The following is a 22,406-nucleotide window of genomic DNA, read 5'->3' on the forward strand; positions in this document are numbered from 1 at the left end:
ACCGGAGAGAGAGATTTAGAATTTCTATTGTAAAACATTTTATGATATCTTAAACCCTTAGCAGGAATACGAAGACTGATATTGTTTAGGAAAGATTCACAATCAATATCACCCTTAAGAACTTTACAAAAAAATAAGTAATCAAGATCTTGACGTTTGGCAAATAAACTACAGCAATTAAAATATTTTCAGTTAATCTCATATTTATAATCATCAGAATTAGGTAAAAATCTATAAGAACAAAGGGAAATAAATTTTATTTGAATATTCTCAAGCTTAGCCGAGTCAGTGGAAGTAATGGAGTTCCATACTACAGATGCATATTCAAGCTTAGATCTGACCAATGTATAATATAAAATTAACAAACACATAGGAGTAGAAAAAGAATAAGTTATAGATCTAATTAGACTAAGCATTCTTAATGAAGGGGTATAAATATATTGCACATGATCATGGAAATATAATTTAGAATCAAGTAAGACACGAAGATCTCTAATAGTATCTTTCCTAGTAATTATGACATTATTAAGAGTATAATTAAATTTTTGGGAGGTTGTTTTACGTGTGAAAGAAATAGCAAAAGTTTTGGATTGATTAATTTTCATTCCGTTTTCAACAGTCCAAAGTGCAATTGAATTGATATCCTTTTGAATAATTTGACAATCAGCCAAACTACTAATTTTGAGAAAGATTTTGAGATCATCCGCAAATAAAAGAAAGCTAGAACTTATTCTTTTACTTATGTCATTTATAAATAATAAAAATAAGAGAGGCCCCAAAGTAGACCCTTGAGGGACTCCACATAAACTATTAAATGGATCCGAGAGAGAATTACCTAGTCGAACACAAGATTGTCTATCTGTTAAATAGTTTTCAAACCAATTCACGTAGTTCGTGGAGAGACTAAAATCACTTAATTTGTTTAATAAAATTTTGTGAGGAACAACATCAAAATAAATTGAGTCAATTTGACCTTGAGTTTCGACAACAGGCATAATGAGATTGAGATAGGAAACTAAATTAGTAGTTGTAGATAATAATAATAATAATAATAATAATAATAATAATAATAATAATAATAATAACAATAATTTAATAATCTAGCTTTAAGGATTGAATCTTTCGCTGTCATCTCCAGTCATGGGAACTGACCAATACTAACATTCACAAGGAATGAGATTCTGGTCACGTGGTTAGCATGGCCAAAAGCATGGCTTAACACAATACAGGGAAAATTGAAAACGAGGATTCGCAACCATTCTTATAGAAATCGTGATATCTCAACTTCCTTGGCTGAAGTCGAATCAGGGTTCATTGGTTTTGTAGCTACGAACACACTCTCTTGCATCTGAGCACAATCCTAATACTATTTAATGAATCTTGTTCACGCTGGTCTCTTATTCCCGAACTTACGTGTGTGTCCGTCATTGTAACAGGTCCAGAAGGCCGCATATGTAACATAGTCGGTGTCTAAAATGTAGTAGTTTCTGATATCCAAACCTGGAACAGATAATCTCGAGTAAAACTTCACTATAAGGACACAGGAGAAGTTCAGTTACTACTAGGTTGCCAAATCTGTATTTCCAGGGTGTAAGGCATTTTATACACATTTCGTTCAGTCTCTGCTCTTGTTTCAGATTTAAAATTAGTCTACGCTGAACAAAATTAAGTCACGCTCGAAGTTGAAACTATAATTACATATTATGAATTAAATTTGTAAGTAAACATGAGCTTTTCAAATCTGTGTTGAGCCAGCGTTCATGGTTTAAGAGTTTTGTATTTATTTGTTTATTTACTATTAATTAATTAATTAATTTCTTTATTTTTTCTTTCCTTCTTTCTTTCTTTCTTTCTTTCTTTCTTTAACTCCCGGTTTAGGTCCATTTATACGACCCACGCCACACGGGCCTAATTCATTCATTTACTTGTTTATTTACTTATTTACTTAATTATTTCTTTACTTATTTATTTACGTACTTATTTACTTATTTATTTAATTATTTATTTACTCGTACTTATTTATTAATATATTTAGTTATTTATTTCGGCCCTACTTATTTATTTACGAATTTATTTACTTATTTATTTGGTGATTTATTTAATTACTTCTTTACTTATTTATTTATGTACTTATTTACTTATTTATTTAGTCAGTTATTTACGTATTTATTTATTTAATTATTTATTTACTTATTTACGTACTTATTTATTTATGTACTTATTTACTTATTTATTTAGTCAGTTATTTACGTATTTATTTATTTATTTCATTATTTATTTACTTATTTACGTACTTATTTAGTTATTTATTTACGTACTTATATAGAAACTTTCTAAAGAGATGAAAGTTATTAAAAAATTCAGACATAATATTTAAAATTAGAGGGAGAGGAGGAATTTTGGAAATCGAAAATTTTTATTACTATTATTATTATTATTTATTATTATTATTATTATTATTATTATTATTATTATTATATTTACTTATTTACGTACTTATTTAGTTATTTATTTACGTACTTATATAGAAACTTTCTAAAGAGATGAAAGTTATTAAAAAATTCAGACATAATATTTAAAATTAGAGGGAGAGGAGGAATTTTGGAAATCGAAAATTTTTATTACTATTATTATTATTATTTATTATTATTATTATTATTATTATTATTGAAATTTAAATTACTCTTGAACTAATGAACCTATAAACATGAAACTTAAATACATCGTTACGGATATCAATTGGAGTATGTGTACAAAAATAAAATCTCTATTTTAAAAAAAATTACATAAAATATAAATTTCTTCAATTATGTGAGAGATGATGTTAAATTGCTGAATGAATGCAAATGAAATTGTAGTACCATGAGTATTACTGTAAATAATTTAACAATCCTTTAGCATTAAAAAAATTATATGCTATTTTTTACGATTTCTACTACATACCAAGAAGGATGGGTACTTGAACTCTGAGATAGCCCACGTCTTCACTGTTGATAAAATCCACATCGCCATTCCATCTGTAGAGAGACAATATTCACGTGAGGCATTCTGGTGAAGATGGGGCTCCTTTCTCAAAAGATTAGTGCTTCTCGCAGCTTCACTTGATGGACACCACCGCTCATATATCTAACCCTCGGCACAAGAATTATAAAAGCACTGATACAAAGAAGTTTCAGTTTCTGGGCCAAACTCCCATAAAAAGGAATAGTGATCGAATTATATAAAAAATATACGCCAGCAAATTCTTGGATACGCCATCGTGACGGCTTAACATCCAGTGAATGGCGGACAAGAAGTTCCGAAGCTGATTGCTTATAATATGTTCGCCGTACGATCTTTACCATACAGGACCCAGGACAATACATTTTGTCTGCGATGCCGCAGGGAACAACTACGTATCAAGGCTACGTATTGCACACGCACTGGGTTTCTGTTGTCACGGGGAACTACTTCGTAACTATTTCCATCACAGAACCCGCTCTATGATAGCAGAGGAACTTACAGAGGATTTCACTTCAAGAAAAAAAGCATTGAACATATGGAGGGCTGTTCCATCAGCTATTTATAAGTCTTTTCTTGAGAATTGGGAATTAATTAATGTCCTTTAATTCACTAAATACAATTTCATGGATAACTAGATCTATTTCACGTGCTAAAATATTGTTACAACTCTAAAATTACCATATATTTAATTTGCGAATAACGGGATAACAGCTAAATTTGTGGAATAGCCAACCGCTTTCTTGCCAAAGAGCCCTACTGTGGAACTTAACAGACAAGTAAGGGTGCTATAGTTGAGGCCAAGATTTCACACTTAAAACACGTAGAACATTGTCTGCGTTTATTATACAGGGTGTATCCGGGCTGGTGTTACAAACTTTCAGGGATGATGGGAAAGGGCACATGTATCAATTTGAGATAAGGAACCCTGGTCCGGAAATGACCGAGTCGAAAGTTATAAGCAAAAATAGTTGTGTGGAAATGGAATTGTGATTTCGCACCACGTGCCCTCCTTCCCTTAATCTTTGGAACAGTGGTGGAAAGATGGTATGGGCCGGATGTCTCCTACTTAGGTACTTGACCCGATACAATCTGTGAGCTTGTCTGCTGTTCCCATTGGCTCATCCGTATTCGAAAATCAGGTCTGCATATTCCGCTCTCGTGTACTTCTCCATTTCACTAGGATTGATCTACTGGACACTGCAACTTGTACACATACACTGCTGTCTATAGACGTGCATATCAGGACCGACCATGTCCGTTACACATTACGCTATCTGCATTGCTTTAGTGTAGTTTCCTGTCCCCCCCCCCCTCAGACAGCGCACTGAATGGAATACTGTAAGTAGACAACGTAAACAACGTCAGATGAATACAGTATGTGTAAGATGTACAGATAAGTACACATAAATAAGGTGTACAGAGGAATAAAATTATTTCATTTCCACACAACTATTTTTGCTTATAACTTTCGACTCGGTCATTTCCGGACCAGGGTTCCTTATCTCAAATTGATACATGTGCCCTTCCCCATCATCCCAGAAAGTTTGTAACACCACCTCGGAAACATTCTGTATAAAATGCGCAAAATTTAACTATCAACAAAACACTAAAGGCATTAGGTATGTAACTTAAGTTCTTGTTTGATTATAGTGCGAAGTTAATAACGGAAAACATGTGCTGCACATAACAGTGGAAGGCAGAAAGGCTAACACTGCGTCACGGGCGAGGTAGGCCTATTTTTAGTGCAGCAATTGAAGATAAAGATGTTAAGAATGCAAAAGAGCAGTGTAGCGTGGAAAGATAATTTTGCGCTTATAAAGTGGTTCTAACAAAAGGGAAAGTCTTAAAACAGAAAATCTGGACCTAGATAATCATTATGTTATGCAAAGCCAATTATTAATGTGTTAATAGGAAATTAATTAGTTTTAACTGTAATATTGAGAGCTATGTATCAGCGGCCATAGAGAGCAATGAGGCCAGGGAATTCATTAATAATAAATTAAAATTATTCATTATTTAAGACATGATAAGAATAAAGTTCCTAACCACAATAATGTTTCTACTCTCTTTGCCACTGTTTACTGTAATACCACAGTCTAGTATATACAGTCACGAAACTTGAGTTGTTGAGAATACTAGGAACAACAGACTGTGCCGGTACTATTTCGCATTGTCTGTAATGAGGCGATAGTAGCGATCCTAGTGATTAGCAACTATCTATGGATGTGAGGACGACTTAAGAATTGGTTAGTGATTCCCGCTAAAGAACGATGAATATAGTTCAGAAATTGTTGTGAAGGATTAGTGGGCATAGAATGTAAGTAATATGACCAGTAATGTACGGTACTATTAATTTTTTTTTATTTTCTTGGGTTATTTTACGATGCTGTATCAACATCTAGGTTATTTAGCGTCTGAATGAGCTGAAGGTGATAATGCCGGTGAAATGAGTCCGGAGTCCAGCACCGAAAGTTACCCAGCATTTGCTCGTATTGGGTTGAGGGAAAACCCCGGAAAAAACCTCAACCAGGTAACTTGCCCTGACCGGGATTCGAACCCGGGCCACCTCGCGGTACTAATAATAAATACTGTATTTTGTATATTTACTACGTGTTGAGCTTCGTGACTGTATATACTAGACCAGCGTTGTCAGACACAGCCTAAACGGAGCGGAGCGCTCCACTATAACTCGTTGCGAGCTCCGGTGCTTTCACAGACATAAGCAAGTTCACGCTCCGACTGGACGTCTCTAGCACCACAACCGGTTTCGGAGCTTACACTACTGTACTAGACTGTGGTAATACTTAATATTCACTAATTTGCATCGTTATAGTTATTGTAGTTTGAGTGTGTAAAAATATTTAGGTGCTTAAAATCGTATAACTAGCTGCCTAAAACTGTATTTTTATGTGCCTAAAACTGTATTTTAATGTCTATTTTTTATTAATTTAGAGCCTGGTTGAGGTGCCTAAAAGTTGGTTATGGCCTAAATGTCCGAAGTCTAGTTATAATCTATATAAGATATAATGTATATGTTTTTGCACGTATCATTATGGCATTAATAGTTTTTTTTTTTTTTTGCCATTTGAGCGAATTCGACGTGCCTATCTTGTGCGATAAACTTGCGAGAACATTGTACCACAGTCTAGTACAGGGCTGGGCACATTACGTGATTCTGAGGAATGAGCGCTGTTTGCTTTGAAGAGCAGTTCTCGCGAGCGGTGCGACGCTTGCATACAATACGTCACTCGCTGTCATTCCAGTGGATGACTCTGCAGTAGGATGGCGAACTTTGAAGATGCATCCACCTGAGAAGCTGTATGTCAGACGAAAACCTAAATTATATTTCGAGATTGAACATGGCTAATTCACTTGTTACAAACATTGAATGGCTTCTGCAAATGAAACGACCTCATAAGTTTCGGAAAACAATGACATAGTTATCTTGTTATTGAGTTTCAAGAAGTTTTGTTTCAACAGAAAATATTTATTTATTTCAGATCGATACAAGTAAGATTTTATTTCAATAGTTTATTCATCCAAAAGAAAAGTGTAAGAGAATGTTTATTAATAATTTTCTTCTTGTGTTTCTGATTGAGATCTTTTATTAAATATGTTTATATTATTAATACCTTATGTTATTATTAAAGCACTGTGCATATAGATTTAGTAAATAAGCCTAATGATTTGTGTGTGCTTAGAGCGAAGTTTATTTCATTAAATTAATAATAATGTTATAAAGTCTATACTGTACAATGGATTGATGTAATATATTATGTACTGACAGACTGAATGAATAGAACAACCGTGGCTCTTGTTATATTAATGCAGGAAGGTAGCTGTAATGCGAGTCCGCCACTGCGTGAGCGTTCTGCTCTGGCTTGGAATTGAAGAGCCTTGCGGAGCGAGAGCAGCTCTGGCTGGCTATACGGAGCCGCTCTCATGCCCGGCGCTGATCTAGTACCGTATTTGCTCACGTAATTTGCGCACTTTTTAATTAACTTTGGCCACTGAAAAATTGGGGTGCGTAAAATATGCGGATTTTTCAAATAAGAGGTCCTGTTCTGAGTTTATCTCAATTAGTATATGTATAGGTAAGTATTTACGGTAGGGCTAATTTTCTACACCGGTAACTTGTCTCTACCAAGGACAAGCATTGTTAAAGTAACGGGACTTCGGGGTTTCTTTCTGAAGCAGGTACTTCAGTTGCTGGTGAATGACCTACGATGGACTGTAGGGAAGGAAAATCCCTACTACACTGAAAAAAAATATGTACGTAATCCCTACTACACTGAAAAAATATGTACGTAAAATGTGTGTGCAAAATACACGGAGCAAAAATAAAGTTCAAAATAATCCCTTAAAAAGTAGGGTGCGCAAAATACGCGGGGGCGCAAATTACGCGAGCAAATACGGCATATACAATCACGAAGCTCAATACGTAGTAAATATGCATCCATAGATAGTTCCTAACTACTAGGGTCGCTAATATCGCATCATTACAGACAATGCGAAATAGTACCGGCACAGTCTATTGTTCCTAGCACCCTCACAACTCAAGCTTCGTGACTGTATATACTAGACTGTGACTGTACGTTTAGGAAGAGAGTGAGACAGAGATACTATACCTCACTCTTTCTTCTAACGGAGGGACCTTGCGGCAACAGTGTACTAGGCAAGACCCATAAGACCAATGCTTTTTTCTTAAGTTGGAATCCTCTGTAGATCTTTTAACCACTGTACAAGAAGGATTGGTATATTCATAATTACTCCAAACAGCAGCGCGGGTTATACTGGTTGGAAATGAAGTAACCCTGCAGATTTTCAGAGCGAATAGCCCATGTTGTATGTAACAAAAAAGTATAATTACTACCATATTGGTGGAAAGTCTATAGTTTTCTCAGAAAAAAATGCTTTCTCCCTCCCAAATGTTTAACACCTTCTTATTTGGTAACTATTGCGAGTACTATCGTGATTTTTGTCTATATGGATAGAAAATTTAATAATAGTACATTATGCAACGAGCCTATAATGGTAGTAATTAAGACGCGAGTATGTTTATGAAACGAGCGCAAGCGAGTTTCATAATTTTCATACGAGCGTCTTAATTACCATTATAGTCAAGTTTCATACGACTTTTTATGCTCTAACTTGAAATTATTCATAAGTATTCATGTTATTCTTATCTGACTGAGGAGCGGATCTGACCTTGTGCAATACCTCGTAAATTGTGAGATGTGCGCAGACGCGAAAGTATTGATTTTTTCCGATAAACAAATGTCATTGACCTTGATATAATGTAGAGAGTAAAATAAACATTAATCTTGATATAACCTTGAAATTGATTTAGACATTGAAAAACGAGATGACAAATTGAATTTATTTGAATGTTATTTACAATTAAGCTAAATATTATAGTAACAGAACTAGTTGTCTTTCGATTGCATATCCGAGAATAATCGATACTTGCGCTTTCATATTGCTACAATGGTATTTTTCTGATTGGTGGAACACCTGAACTTTAATGAATAGGTGTACTTTAATGAGGTCCATTAAATGGCTGCTACCAGGTGTATAATTACAACATTTCGGCATGGTCGAGCATAAAGAATACTTTATTCCTCTGGCGTATTTCAATAGCGTTGTACGGTTTTCGTGTAAATTAAATTTAATAACCACTAATTTGAAGCAACTAAACGATGCGAGCAGCTTGCAACATCGTAGTCAGAAAGATCGTTGATCTCTTACATCTGTATTACAAGTATAAAGAGACGCCGATGTTGCCAGACTGCTGAAACTTCAAACTTAATTTTCTAATTAACTGTGCATTTAATCATAAAACGTAATATAGGTTTTCTATTCATTTAAGTGTACCCTATCATCCCTTTCCATCTGCAGGAATATTTCATTTCCACCTTGTATACTCGATCCCACAATTCGCTTTGAGAAATACAAAGACCAACACCAAGGAGTGCACGAAGAAAAGAAGAAAACATGTACGCCAAGAATAATTGAAGCAGCCATTATCTCGAAGTTACGACAGAAATCAGATGTCCATAAAAATTGCCTTATTTCAGGAATAGGGCCTTTTCAAAAGTGCTGTAAATATTGTAAAGTATGTTATGTAAATTTTAATAAATGCATGGAATAATGCCCTTCAACAGAAAGGTGTATTCAAGTGAGGCGAATACGATAGCGTTCTTAACTGATTTTAGCAGAAAATGGAATAAAGTCCTTTCAGAAATACCTGATTCAATTGAATATGTTGACAAATAGCGCAACAATATTGCTATATCTGTTCTAATAAATCTTTTCATGAAATTGTGTTTTCTTTCTGTAAGCGGCTCCAGGGAAACTTAATTTCTAGACTGACCTTGTAATTTTATTGAACTGGAGCGGCCAAAATTTGTGTAAGAATTTGTTTCGACATTATTAACATAGTGAAAGAAAAAATTAACTTTTTTATCTGCCCTCGTGAGAATGTTTGCTTGTTAGTCAAAAGCTGTAAGATTCAAGATACGTGAAGGCCAACCTTATATCTCACTTAGCGCTATAATTTGCCTGAACAGCTACTAACGAGATATTTGTTTATTGCGATAAACTTAAGTTTAATGACTGAAATGGACTTAGAAGATGGCAATTCAAGCATTCATTGATTATGCTTTTTGTGTCAATTTAGGTTTATTTGCTTCTTTATTCTGAAGTTACGCCTATCTAATCATAATCTAAATCCCTCGCTGGCTAAGTGGTCAGATCTTCACCCTATCGCGCAAGCGGTCCAGGTTCGAGTCCCGGTCTGACCTGGGATTCTTCATTTTCCACAGTGACTCTTATGGCGGACAAGTCATAGTTGGGGTTTTTCTCGGGGTTCTCCTGTTTCCCAATAAATTAGGCATTTACAAAATTCCGTCAACATCTCTCCATTTCGTCATAATTTCATTGCATTCCCCGAACGCCTGTTGACGACACACGGAGGTGGATGGCCTAGGGACGAGGGGGGATTGCCTCCTAGAATTTACACTATGTTGTTACCAAGTTGCGATAACATGTACTTAAAATACAAATTTTGGCTGTCCAGATTTGCCTTTGAAATTAGTAATAACGAAATTTTAAATTTTAAAATGTAATCACAATGTTCTAGGTGTAAAAACGTTTCCAGTACAAGGGATATTGGTAGGATAAACAAATTATCCGCATATTTATCTAGTCGTTCTTAAATTGATCATTCATTTTCGAGTCGTATCTCTGATTCAGGTTCTGGCTGATATGCACAGTAGTGGCAAAAAAAAAAAACCGAACCGACTCTTGTAGCTGATTTCAGGGTCACAGATTCAAATTTTGCTAGACACAAAAGACATCCATCTTGTATAATTAATTGTGACAATGAAATTTATTGCATTTGTTCGATTCTTACCGTCTTTTGTTTCCTTCAGTGGCTCAAACTTACAGACGAAAAAACTTTAAGAGTTTTATTTTCATCTGGCATCAATATTACATTTCTACCTCTATTCGGCAAAGATAGCTGCGTATTTTTACATTAAATAGCAGTACATAACTCTGGCTTCACTATCCATATTGAAATTACCACAGTTTGACACAATACACAGCACATGATTCTTTTGTGTCAGCTACAAGGGTCGGTCCGGTTTTTTTTTTTTTGCCACTACTGTACGTCTTTTATCAGACAATACATCTCACTTGATACTGCGTCAGAGGAAGATACACCTTGAGTGTGATTAGTGTAGTATGTAGCTGGTCAGTGATGTATACAATGGCCACCGTAGCCCATTATCTCCTGGCTTAATTGCTTCATCGGTGATGACTTATAGGTGTCATTTATTTGGTTCAAACCTATCTTGGAACAGTTAAAGAACAACATTGTCGAGTCATGGAAACATGAGCAATCGTCTTTGAAAATATCCGATAAATTAGCGCTGTCCGTTACTTAAATATTATATTTTATCATTTAATATAATCCGTGGCGCCACAGCCCTTTAAGAGGCCAGAACGACCAGCCGGCTGCTGGCTTCACGTCCATATGCCGAAGCAGAGGTAGACTATCATCCAATCAAAATTGAGGTATCGTGTGGTTAGCACGATGATCTTCTCAACCGTTATAGCTGACTTTTGTAACCGAATTTCGCTATTTATCGTAGCTCTCCAAGCGCATCACGATGCTGGGTTGGCAACAGTCCCATACACTAGTAGAAATTTCATGAGAAAATTTCTTCCCCTTTTGAGTATTCGAAACAGTGCATATTCTGTAACTTGGGGTCTAGGCAGGATGTCTTAGGCCACGACGCGTGACAGGTTAAATATTGGGCCTATATAAATAAGAAATAAATGCTTAGTTGACTTCATTGATATTTAGCGGGAGATTAATGAATTTAACCCTTTGCAGCATAGTGGTTGTTCAGAAGAACCACAGATTCCTTTCTTTCTAAATTGTATGGTACAGATGTTCTACAAAGGAACCACCTCTTGAGTATACATAGAGGTGCCATCTATGTTTTGAAATTGTATGCAGAGTAAAAATGTTGAAAAAAATTGATCGAAGCTTTGTTATGATCCATTATATGAAAAACATAAAAAAATTAAATTGTCCTGCAAAAGGTTAATATTTAAGAGTTATGCCCACTACAAAATGGTTGTGTTATGGTATTGATTTAATTACACAATTCTATAGCCTCATGTGTATTAATTTATTAAGCTATTGCTGTGCTTCATGGTTACGAATGGTTTTGAACATGATAAATACAATCATGGCTATATGGATAATTTTGTTTCATTTGTGTGTAAAAAGATAGAGCAGGGCTGCTGTTTTTACCCGTACCTAGCTCGTTCATTCCACGGCCATCTAGATCTTCGAATCCGTCTATGATTGGCTAGAGAAAATTCAGTTTCGTTCAAGAGACTTCCGTGTTCGGACGTAGCGGAAGCTCTCGGCAAATGCTGCGATCCTGTCGTTAAATAGGACCGCTGCGCTGTTACTATTCCCGTTATGCGCTTTACTGTTTTATTAATTTACTGATATATTCGGCGACAATTATAATCTGTGTTTCTTTAAATTTTACGTTAAATGTGTATTCTATAACTATTTAACGTGATGAACTATTTAATTCCCCATAAATTGTGTAAAATTGAACTATCCCATTATTCAAGAATTCGTTGCTGTTTTATTAATGCCCGAGGAACTGAAGGATCAAGGTTAGTTATTAATGATACCGCATTTAAGTACAAAGGGAGATGGAAACCGAACATTTTGATTGGGTGTTAACTATATAATAATTAAATTACAACAATTTATGATATAATGAAATTAATTAATAATTATTTATGATAATTGTTACTTTTTATGTTAGATGATTGTATTGAGTTACTTAAATTAAGTATTGTGACATAACATTTTACTATCATCCTCGCTGAAAATATTCTTAAAATATTGTAGATCAAATATTTGGGTAATTGTGAATTACAGGAACGCTACTTTTTACCTTTTTCAAAATCTCTTACTTTAGTAAATAAACTATAAAATGAAAGTATTCATTAGTACAAATAGATGTGATCACTTGGAGAGCTGTGGGACCACCCAACCCGCCCTAAATAGGTACTTATATACGAAAATCGTCGTCTGTGAATGAAGAATGCAGCCATATTTCGAAATTTCATAGTGGGTTTCAGTGTCGCCAACATAGTAATAATACTACACACCTAATAAAACCTAACCTAACCTTCCACCTGTAGCAACATTCTTCACGTTTAGTATCATTTCGTTTGCATGTATTGGCAACCCAGTTACTCGTGTCGGGGAGCCATCTAGTGGAAGTATATCGTACTGCCAGGAAGAAGAATAGTCTGCAATATTCGTTGAGTGGCCAGTAATATACTCCATTTTGGCGTGCCTAAGTTTCACAATAATTAATAATATTTGTTGTATTCAAACACCATATTTTAAAGGCGAATGCAACGCAGAATACAAGGATTTCACATTGTAAGAATTTATCGAAATACTTCGAAGAATGCTTAGGACTCGCTCTCCCTTCTTAAGGGAACACTCTACTAAAATGACAACTTTTTTCCTAATAATTTTTTAACAAAATTTTGAGATATTTTTACTAATTTTGAACTCCAAAATGTTTCTGGCTTTTGATTTTTTATTATTTTTCTATTTTTTTTAGAAATATTTTCAAACCCAACTTTTTAGCAGACTTTTTAAGCTTCCTTTTTTGGTTACATTCACAATACATAGATAAATATTTCTATGCATTCATTTTATGAAATATCGTATTTGCATTCAAAATTTTTTTTTGAGCTTTTGAAAATGCTATTTGTTCTATAATTCATGAAAAAAGCAGCATTTCTTACAAAATAAATGCATAGAAATATGCAGATATATACATCATAAATACCATCAGTAAAAGTTTAATTCACATTGATTAATATTTGGCATAAAATGAAGACAAATAAACATACGGAAAAATGGATTTGAATTAAAATGAATGTTTACGTAAGATATACCTATTAAAATTCTTCTCCACTACATTAATCTAGTAACTTCAGGAAGTCAACTTTATAATATAAAGTTACTATAGGCCTATTTGTAATCAGGAATTTAAAAAAAAATCTTAAAAAGAAAATTTGACAGCTTCTTCCTTACCGGTAATTAAAAAAAAAACATTTTAATCAGAATTTTACTTAATCCACTTGGGAGATGAAAATATACATTCTAAAAAAGTGAAATAGTCAATAAAGATATTTTGAAAATTTTCAGAATTTCCAGTGGAGTCTCCCCTTAAACGGTCCACAGACGGAACGATATGTCGTAGGGTACGTCGTACTAGAATTTGGAAATACAATAAATTCGTTTATACATGTCGTTCGCTATTTTTCCCCACAAACATAACTGTAGTTCGACAGGTAGTACGATTTTACTAGAGATTTACCAAACTAATTGACAAAAATTTAAGAACCTGTATATGGCGGGAACCTTCAGATATAGGCCTATTCAATTTTTTTTGTTAAAACACGAAAATTTCTCATATAATGTTATTCCGCTCTTATTTCGCAGATTCACATACATTTTGCATTTAACTTCATATTTTATAGCGGATTAGAAAACAATACCAATATATTTAACATGCTCTCAAACATACAATTACTTATTTTGACAGCATTTGGGCACATTATTTCTCATTTATCGTTATTGCGAAAATCTACCATCTCTACTGATCGCTAAAATGTGAATGTTTTTATTCGGTGATGTTCGTGGAGTAGACAGGGACGGAAAAACTAGTACCAGCGTACTGCCATGCCATGAAAGAAGAAGAACGCTACGATTTTTGCGGTAGTGCAGCCGTGGCGAAAATGTGACTTGCGAGCAAATTGTAGCTCGCAATGATAGCTGTGCATTTCTCTTCCTTCCTACCTCGCCCAACCCCCACCCTCTCACTCACTGGAGTCAAACTCCGTTCCATTTGTATTTGTCTCTGACCTGCGAGTGGCGTATCGTCGCAATGTCTCTCTCGAAACCATGTACCGCTACGAAACGAAAGTTTCAAGTAGGATAAGAGGACGCATTTTTTTGCTGCCAATATGAGGAGAATATTAAATATATGATTTGTTCACAAGTATTACGAGGAAAACGGTTGTATTATAACATAAAACGGCATTATACTACATATCACTCATGAAAGATTATATTATTATTATTATTATTATTATTATTATTATTATTATTATCATTATTATCATTATCTCTGTACGTCGATCCTTTTTCACTAGATGTACGAATAATGCGGTTAGATCTTCAATTTAAACTCACAGATTTACAATGTAATGTTAAATGAAAGCTAGATGTAAGGACTTGACAAATGTTGAACTTAAAAAAAAAATTGCCAAAAAAATAAATATCTGAAGCTTCGTTCTTTCGCTTGCTCTGTTGAAGCCACGTTCGCTGCAACTTACGTTTGTGAAAAATTACTTTCAACAATGAAAATAGTAAAAACCAAATTTAGGTCACGACTGAGAGAGATACCTTCCTGATCAACTACGACCGGCAGTAAGTGAGATAATTCCTGATTTTGAAACTCTGTCGCAGAGACATTCTGAAGACAGTTAATTTTAGGTTGTGATAATGTGTCCTATGTTTTATTATTCATTTCTTTGTTCGTTACACGTACTAAACATTAGTTTGTAACCTTATACTGTATAAAATTATATTTAAGTGCTTGATGTAAGGAAAATGAAAATCCGTTAATAAGTCAGACAGTTGCTTCACTTTCCCTTCGGTTGTCCGCCTCCCTCCATAGGTGTTATGCACGTTGCAGGTTACACAATGGCTCGGCGCACGATCACATTTTCGCCACGACTGCGGCAGTGCTTTGTTAGATGATACTGAAGGGAAGAAAAAGAAAAGAACAAAGTGTTGCAAGGACAGGTTGTTAAAAAGAAATATGTACTCTCATATGAATTTACTATGAAAATGTTGATTAGAAAAATTATTCAAGAATGGATAGTGGAACATTCAATGTTTTATTGAAGTTAATGAGAGACAAAATTACGAAAAAAAAATGATAGTGAAGGATTTAATAACTGCAAGGAGAAGGTTATTTGTCACACTAAGATATTTGGCAACAGGAAACTCATAGGCCTATGAAGATAGACTGAATTTGCATCCCATTAGCAACTATTTTGTCTGTATGATTCTATAAGCTCTTCCAAAAACTTTTTTTTTTAGTTCATGATGAATATATTAATTATACAAAAAACAGTCACAGCACATGGCATAAGAGATACGCAATTGTGCTACAAATATTATTATCGGGCGTTACAACCTCTACATGTTGCAACCTGTCGTTCGACATGCCGATAGTAAGACATTTTATGGAAGCTCCATACTGCCATCCAATTCGACCGCGACGTACTGCAGGTTGTACCACAGTCTAGTATATACAGTCACGAAGCTCAATACGTAGTAAATATTCATCCATAGATAGTTGCTAACCACTAGGATTGCTACTATTGCCTCATTACAGACAATGCGAAATAGTACCGGCACAGTCTATTGTTCCTAGCACCCTCACAACTCAAGTTTCGTGACTATAATTATTAGACTTCGTTGAATTGCCACACGCAGCATGCAATCAGGTTGCCGATGTACGGTAGTATAGAGAAGGTGAGCGACCGCCCGGTCTCGTAGTATAAGCAGTTCATGTTAAGAGTTGTGACCGGTCCAAATAGATAGAGCAGCTACAGCTAATGTATACCTATGTAAGGACTTGTTTTTGCATTACTGTGGTTGGAATAGTCAAAGCTTAACATTTGTTCAATGCAGACAAGAATTCAATCAGACATACTACAATGAGAGTGTTGCTGTTCTAAATAATTGCCCCTGGAATACCCTTACCCCCGCAGCCAGTCTTAACCCGTTGGGGAACGTGGTTGGATGCTGTTAATTATTATGCAGAACATTACGGCAAAATAATGGAGGTAATTGATGCATTGGATAGCACAGACAGTTCTGCTGTTGCAGCTGTAAAATTATTGCCTTCTGAACAGCTATTGGAAGATATTCTGTTCATTGATTCTAATTTTAAAATCGTGTCCAAAAGCATCATCCTGTTAGAATCGTCTAAACTACAACTCTCAGAAGCCCTTAATATAGTGGATAAAGTATCACAAACCGTTATCTAAAATAACAATTCACTAATTTCAGAAAAAATGAAATGTAAGTTGAGAAACATTATTGCTAAAAATTCTGTCTATTAACAACGTCGTATTATAAATGATGTACCATCAGGTCACGACAAGACATCTGAAGTTGGTGTACTAAAAAGTAGTGAATTTCCATTCTTCAAATATGTACGTATTACATCGTGTGATGTCGAACGTACATTTTCCAAAAATAAAAACTGTAAATAATAAATAAAAAAATAAAAGTGACCATCGGGGGGGGGGTTACTTTGCAGTCGCCCAAAATGTACGTAACTCTTCACTGCAATGCACTTATTCAAGGATGATGTGAGTATCTTGCATTACATTTTAAGAGTTAATATATCTCACTATAAAATAATTGTGTATTTACATGTTTAGACATTTCCTACTTCAATGATCATTCATTATATTTCTTGAATGCAGGATACAGGTTTTATTGTAACCGCAATATACTGCTCAGTGTTTACATTAGAGGCATACTCCATCCTTTGCACGTCCCCTTCTCATACAGTCTATACTGCGTGCGCAGTAAACTTTGCGATTCTCGTGGCAATTCCACGAAGTTTAATAATTATATACTAGACTGTGGTTATACTACAACACTGCAATTATCATTCAAACCAACTAACGAAGTACAAATTGTACGACTGATTGTTGAACCGATCGTTGTGCCTGTGGACCGTTTTAATAAAGCTTCCTACAAACCAGGGCCGATCAACTGGTTCGAATGAGAGCAACTGGGAGCGCTGTCTTAGCTCTGTCACGTGGTCAGAAGTGGATTCGTATGTTTGACTGCAGTACGATATAGCATTTAGGTCTTATACAGAGTGTAAAGGGTATAAGTGCCATTATTTTAACTGATGATTATTCATGTCATAAGAAAGGAAAAAATGTCCGCACAATTTTTTTTATAATTGCAATATTTAATTAATTATTATTGTCTGTGTGATGTATCTTGTCTCACTGTGAAAAGAGAGAGAAGGGAGATATGTCTTACTTCGTCTGTGTTGTTATGGCAATGAGGGAGTGGAGCGGTGCCGTCCATCCATCCAGTGGCGGAAGGGACTAGTTGATATATTCTGTAGCGTAAAATAAAATAACAAAATATCTCTCTTCGTACTGTGTAGTTCCTTCACTGAGCTTGTCTTTCAAGATACCTAGTTCCGGCAGCCTGTACAATAACAAGATTTTGAAAGGAATCCTGAAAATTTACAACCCACCTATAATCTCCACCCTCATTTGAAGAGACTTGGTTTTATTGCTACTGAGACAAGATAAACCTTACCAGGTATAACGTTTACAATATTAGACGTTTGGGCAATGTTGCTGGAATGGAGGAGAGGGTTTACAAGTACACAGTACAGCGAAGCTAAGAATAGGGAACTTGAACTCTGATGACATGTACGTAGGCCTACGTCTGTGCAGAGTACTGCCTGCTGAACACGTTGCCACGTTTATCACGCCAGAATATTAACAAATTTAAGCATGTATTATTTATTATTATTTAATTTCATAAAAACGTAATAGAATACACAAATATTTTTTTAAACTAATATTAACTCTTTGCTAGATATACCGACTGATGTAATTGTTTTCGTAATTTTACTAACGATAGAAGCAGTACGAAGCAAATAAAATAAGAAAAGAAAATTTTTTTTCTGGGAAACTATAAAGTTTCGACCCTATGTTGAATATACAATTTTTTGATCCTGTAGACCGTCCCCGACGACTGTGAAAAGGACGGCACTTATACTCCTTACACTCTGTAGATAGAACATGACGAGATCCACTGCTCCGTTCGATTCCCGGTCGGGGAAAGTTACCTGGTTGTGGTTTTTTCCGGGGTTTTCCCTCAACCCAATATGAGCAAATGCTGGGTAACTTTCGGTGCTGGACCCCGGACTCATTTCACCGGCATTATCACCTCCATCTCATTCAGACGCTAAATAACCAAAGATGTTGATAAAGCGTCGTAAAATAACCTACCAAAAAAAATCCACTGCTCCGGTCCACACCTGTGGAGTAACGGTCAGCGCGTCTGGCCGCGAAACCAGGTGGCCCGGGTTCGAATCCCGGTCGGGGCAAGTTATCTGGTTGAGGTTTTTTCCGGGGTTTTCCCTCAACCGAATACGAGCAAATGCAGGGTAACTTGCGGTGTTGGACCCCGGACTCATTTCACCGGCATTATCACCTTCATATCATTCAGACGCTAAATAACCTAGATGTTGATACAGCGGTTTAAAATAACCCAATAAAATAAATAAATCCATTGCTCCGAATATTGAAAAAACTTGTTGAAATGAACAGACTCCAAAAATTTCGTAAATCGACGAAATAACTGTTATTGGATTTTGTTAATTAGGTACTTTGAAAATGATTGATTTAAATATTTGATTACAATAAATATTTCTTTCACTTGAAATTGGGAATTCCTTTAGTGTTCTGATTGTAAGTACGAGTATTTAGACATGAACAAATATAATATAGATTGCTGTAATTATTTGGGTGTGTATTTGTCTCGTATTTTTCGGATAGATAAGATTTTTTGAAATGAAAAAAAGTCTTTGTGTCTTGTGCACACTCGGTTGTTTTATGAATTTGTATTTTTTTTTTTTCATTTGAGGAGAATATATTCAGTAATTGTCAAATATCTTAATTTCGTATTTTGTTGAGTCTATAGCAGCCTTTACTAATAGGAGACATTTCATTCCTGAAGTTTGGATATGGCGTAACGTCGTCTTTGTAGGTTGGTCTAATTTCACTTCCATATCAAATTGTTGACACAGAAATTACCGTATAAAATTTAATTTTAAATTCTTGAGAGATTTTAATGTTCTCCCAAATAATAGTTTTTTAAGGGCACTGTAATTATTCAACATTATTTTACCGTCTTCTATACTGTATCTGAATAAATAATTATGTTTATGCTCGACCATGCCGAAATGTAGTAATTATACTCCTGGTAGTAGCCCTTTATGCACTTCATGCACTTCATTAAAGTACACCTATTCATTGTACTTCAGTTGTTCAGCCAATGAGAAATCACCATTTTACCATTATAAAACCGCAAGTATTGATTATTCTCGGATATGCAATCGAAAGACAATTAGCAAAACGTCACGGAGGCTGGAAATCCAATACTGTCGCAGAAGGTTATGTTCTGTTACTATAATAATTAGCGTTAATTGTAAATAATATTCAAATAAATTCAATTTGTCATCTCGTTTTTCAATATCTAAATCAATTTCAAGGTTATATCAAGATTAATCTTTATTTTACTCTCTAGATTATATCAAGGTCAATGACATTCGTTCCTCGGAAAAAATCAATACTTTCGCGTCTGCGCACATCTCACAATTTAGAAGGTCAGTTCCGCTCTTCACTTACATAACCATAACATGAATACTTATGAATAATTTCAAGTTAGAAATATGGTCGAGCATAAAAAGTCGTATGAAACTTGCTTATAATGGTAATTAAGACGCTCGTATGAAAATTATGAAACTCGCTTGTGCTCGTTTCATAGGAAATTGTGTTGTTACTTTAGACCAATATACTATAGTTTTGTTAATTCAGCCAAGGAAGACGGTGATATTATGTTAGTCATACAGAAAATGAAATTCATGACCGTAAAAAATACTGCTTGAAAGCAACATCATATAAGAGCAAAATTTGATTTGTTATATTGAATTATTTCAACATTACAATTGCTTATTTGTTCAAATGTGTATATGATAACGTTAAGCAATTTGTGTTCTTTTGTTTTGTATGTTTTTGGAAAATATAATTTCAATTAAAGCTCCACCATAAATGTTGTAACTAAAACCTTGTGTATTCCTCGTGTTTATCGTGCCAGAACGAGAAGCTGCACTGTAGGTGTACCAAAAAGTTATAAACAGTATGTCATTCGTAACATGGCAACAGAACTGAACTATGAATAAGGTAAAACTTCTGTGACAAATTTGTGACACTGTTTTTATGATGCAGTCGTAAGAATTTGTTTATTCTGTTTAAACGAATTATGTACAGTTACCCTGAAAAAGAATGAGACGATTCTTGGTCGTCGGAAGTTAAAGTTCTACAGCGCGGTTCACTCGATATCGACGTAACGATACATAACACGACAAATAGTACAAGAATTGTTACAAAAACCACAACAAGGACAAGGATCAGAATAAGGATCACGAAGAAGACAGCCATTTAAGGCCAGGATTTCACAACATAGCTCGAGTCACAAAATATCATTGCTTCACTGTACCGAATGGCAAATGCCTGCTAAAGGATCTACATTCTGGACTGGTGCTGTCACTGTCTTGTCTCGGTAGCTCATATAGTAGCGTGTCGGTTCCACTTTATAACCGAAACGTCTCGTGTTCGATCCCGGGTAAAACTTTTTTTTTATTGAGGTGTAATTAATTTGATCAGAGTTCCTCGACTGTCTAATTTGTCGAAAAATATGGAATAATTTATGCCCAATTTCTGGGTCTTACAAGTGGCTGAACCCCGTCAAAAAAAATAAATCTTTCTTGGAAGTTAAAAGTATTCTTCCTCAAACAAAAATCATAAGAAACAAAAAGAGACCTGTTAACTTAAAATCTTGTCCACATGCCATCAGCTTCTATTACAGCTCTAAGTCGATCCGGCATGGATGTCACGAGATTGTGGAATAAGTTCTGATCCCCGGCGAGATCTTCCCAGGTGTCAACAACTTGATCCCAGAATTCGTCTCGATTTCGAGGGCGTCGGTGGGCATAGGTGGCTATCCTTCTCTTTTTCAATTCCGCCCATAAATTTTCGATGACATTCAAATCAGGTGACTTCGGAGGCCAATTAATGATTTCGATCTCGGGTCTCCTTTGAAACCATCTTTGAATGCTTGCAGCATAGTGCACGGGATGGTTATCCTACTCGAACAGCAATGTTCCTTCGGAAAAACGTTCTCGGGCGGAGGGAAGGAATATATTTTCCAGAATGTGCTCGTAAGTTCCCGCATTAAACCGGCCATCGATGCGTTCTATAACGCCAGGTCCATCGTAAGACATCCACCCCCAAACGATATGCTAAAGCGCCCCGATCTTTCACGTCGGTGCACATAGCGCTGATCATGTCGGAGACCATCTTCACGATAGACACGGACAGAACCTTCGTAATCACTCGAGATGGTTGTTTCGTCGGAGAAAATTACATTTCTCCAATCGAAATCCACTCGATTGGTAGCGAAGGCAAGACGGTCGACAGCTTGTGCGTCCCCCAATATTTCCATTTGCGCAACCCTCCGGCTCCTGACACCGCGGCTCCTCAACCTGCTGATCACAGTCTGTGAAGAGCCGGGAAAGTTAGATACTGCTCTTATTTCGTTAGCAGTCAGAAAAGGGTCCTGTCGAACTGTCTCGAATAAGACAGCATCCTCTTCCAATGAAGAAATCCGCGGACGCCCAGGAATAGGCGATTTTCGACCTCCCCTAAATTTTGGTAACGATGAACCCACCTCGCGGCTGTACTTCCAGGAACACCGACCAAACGGCCAGCAGATCTAGCCCCATATCCAGCCTCAACTAGAGCTATAACTCGCTGTCTCATGTCACGTCGGTTCGCCATTACGATGAGAAATGAGCGATGACGATAATACTTTAGTACAGACAATGACTATTTAACATGATATAGAATTATTGAAATAACAGGCATCTTGC

The 22,406-nt window shown here is 35.5% G+C and overlaps 1 protein-coding gene across 1 annotated transcript in view; it reads right to left on the reverse strand.

The window, feature by feature from the left end:
- LOC138692771 (lazarillo protein-like) overlaps positions 1 to 22,406 on the reverse strand; it is a 47,735-nt gene that overhangs the window by 1,548 nt on the left and 23,781 nt on the right. The window contains exons 4-5 of the mRNA XM_069815968.1: positions 2,944 to 3,017; positions 1,414 to 1,500 (exon numbers count right to left, since the gene is read on the reverse strand). Coding sequence (XP_069672069.1) covers positions 1,414 to 1,500; positions 2,944 to 3,017 — 161 coding nt within the window. The remainder of the gene's footprint in view (positions 1 to 1,413; positions 1,501 to 2,943; positions 3,018 to 22,406) is intronic.

The sequence above is a fragment of the Periplaneta americana genome, chromosome 2 (assembly GCF_040183065.1).
Source record: "Periplaneta americana isolate PAMFEO1 chromosome 2, P.americana_PAMFEO1_priV1, whole genome shotgun sequence".
Taxonomy (NCBI): Eukaryota; Metazoa; Arthropoda; class Insecta; order Blattodea; family Blattidae; genus Periplaneta; species Periplaneta americana.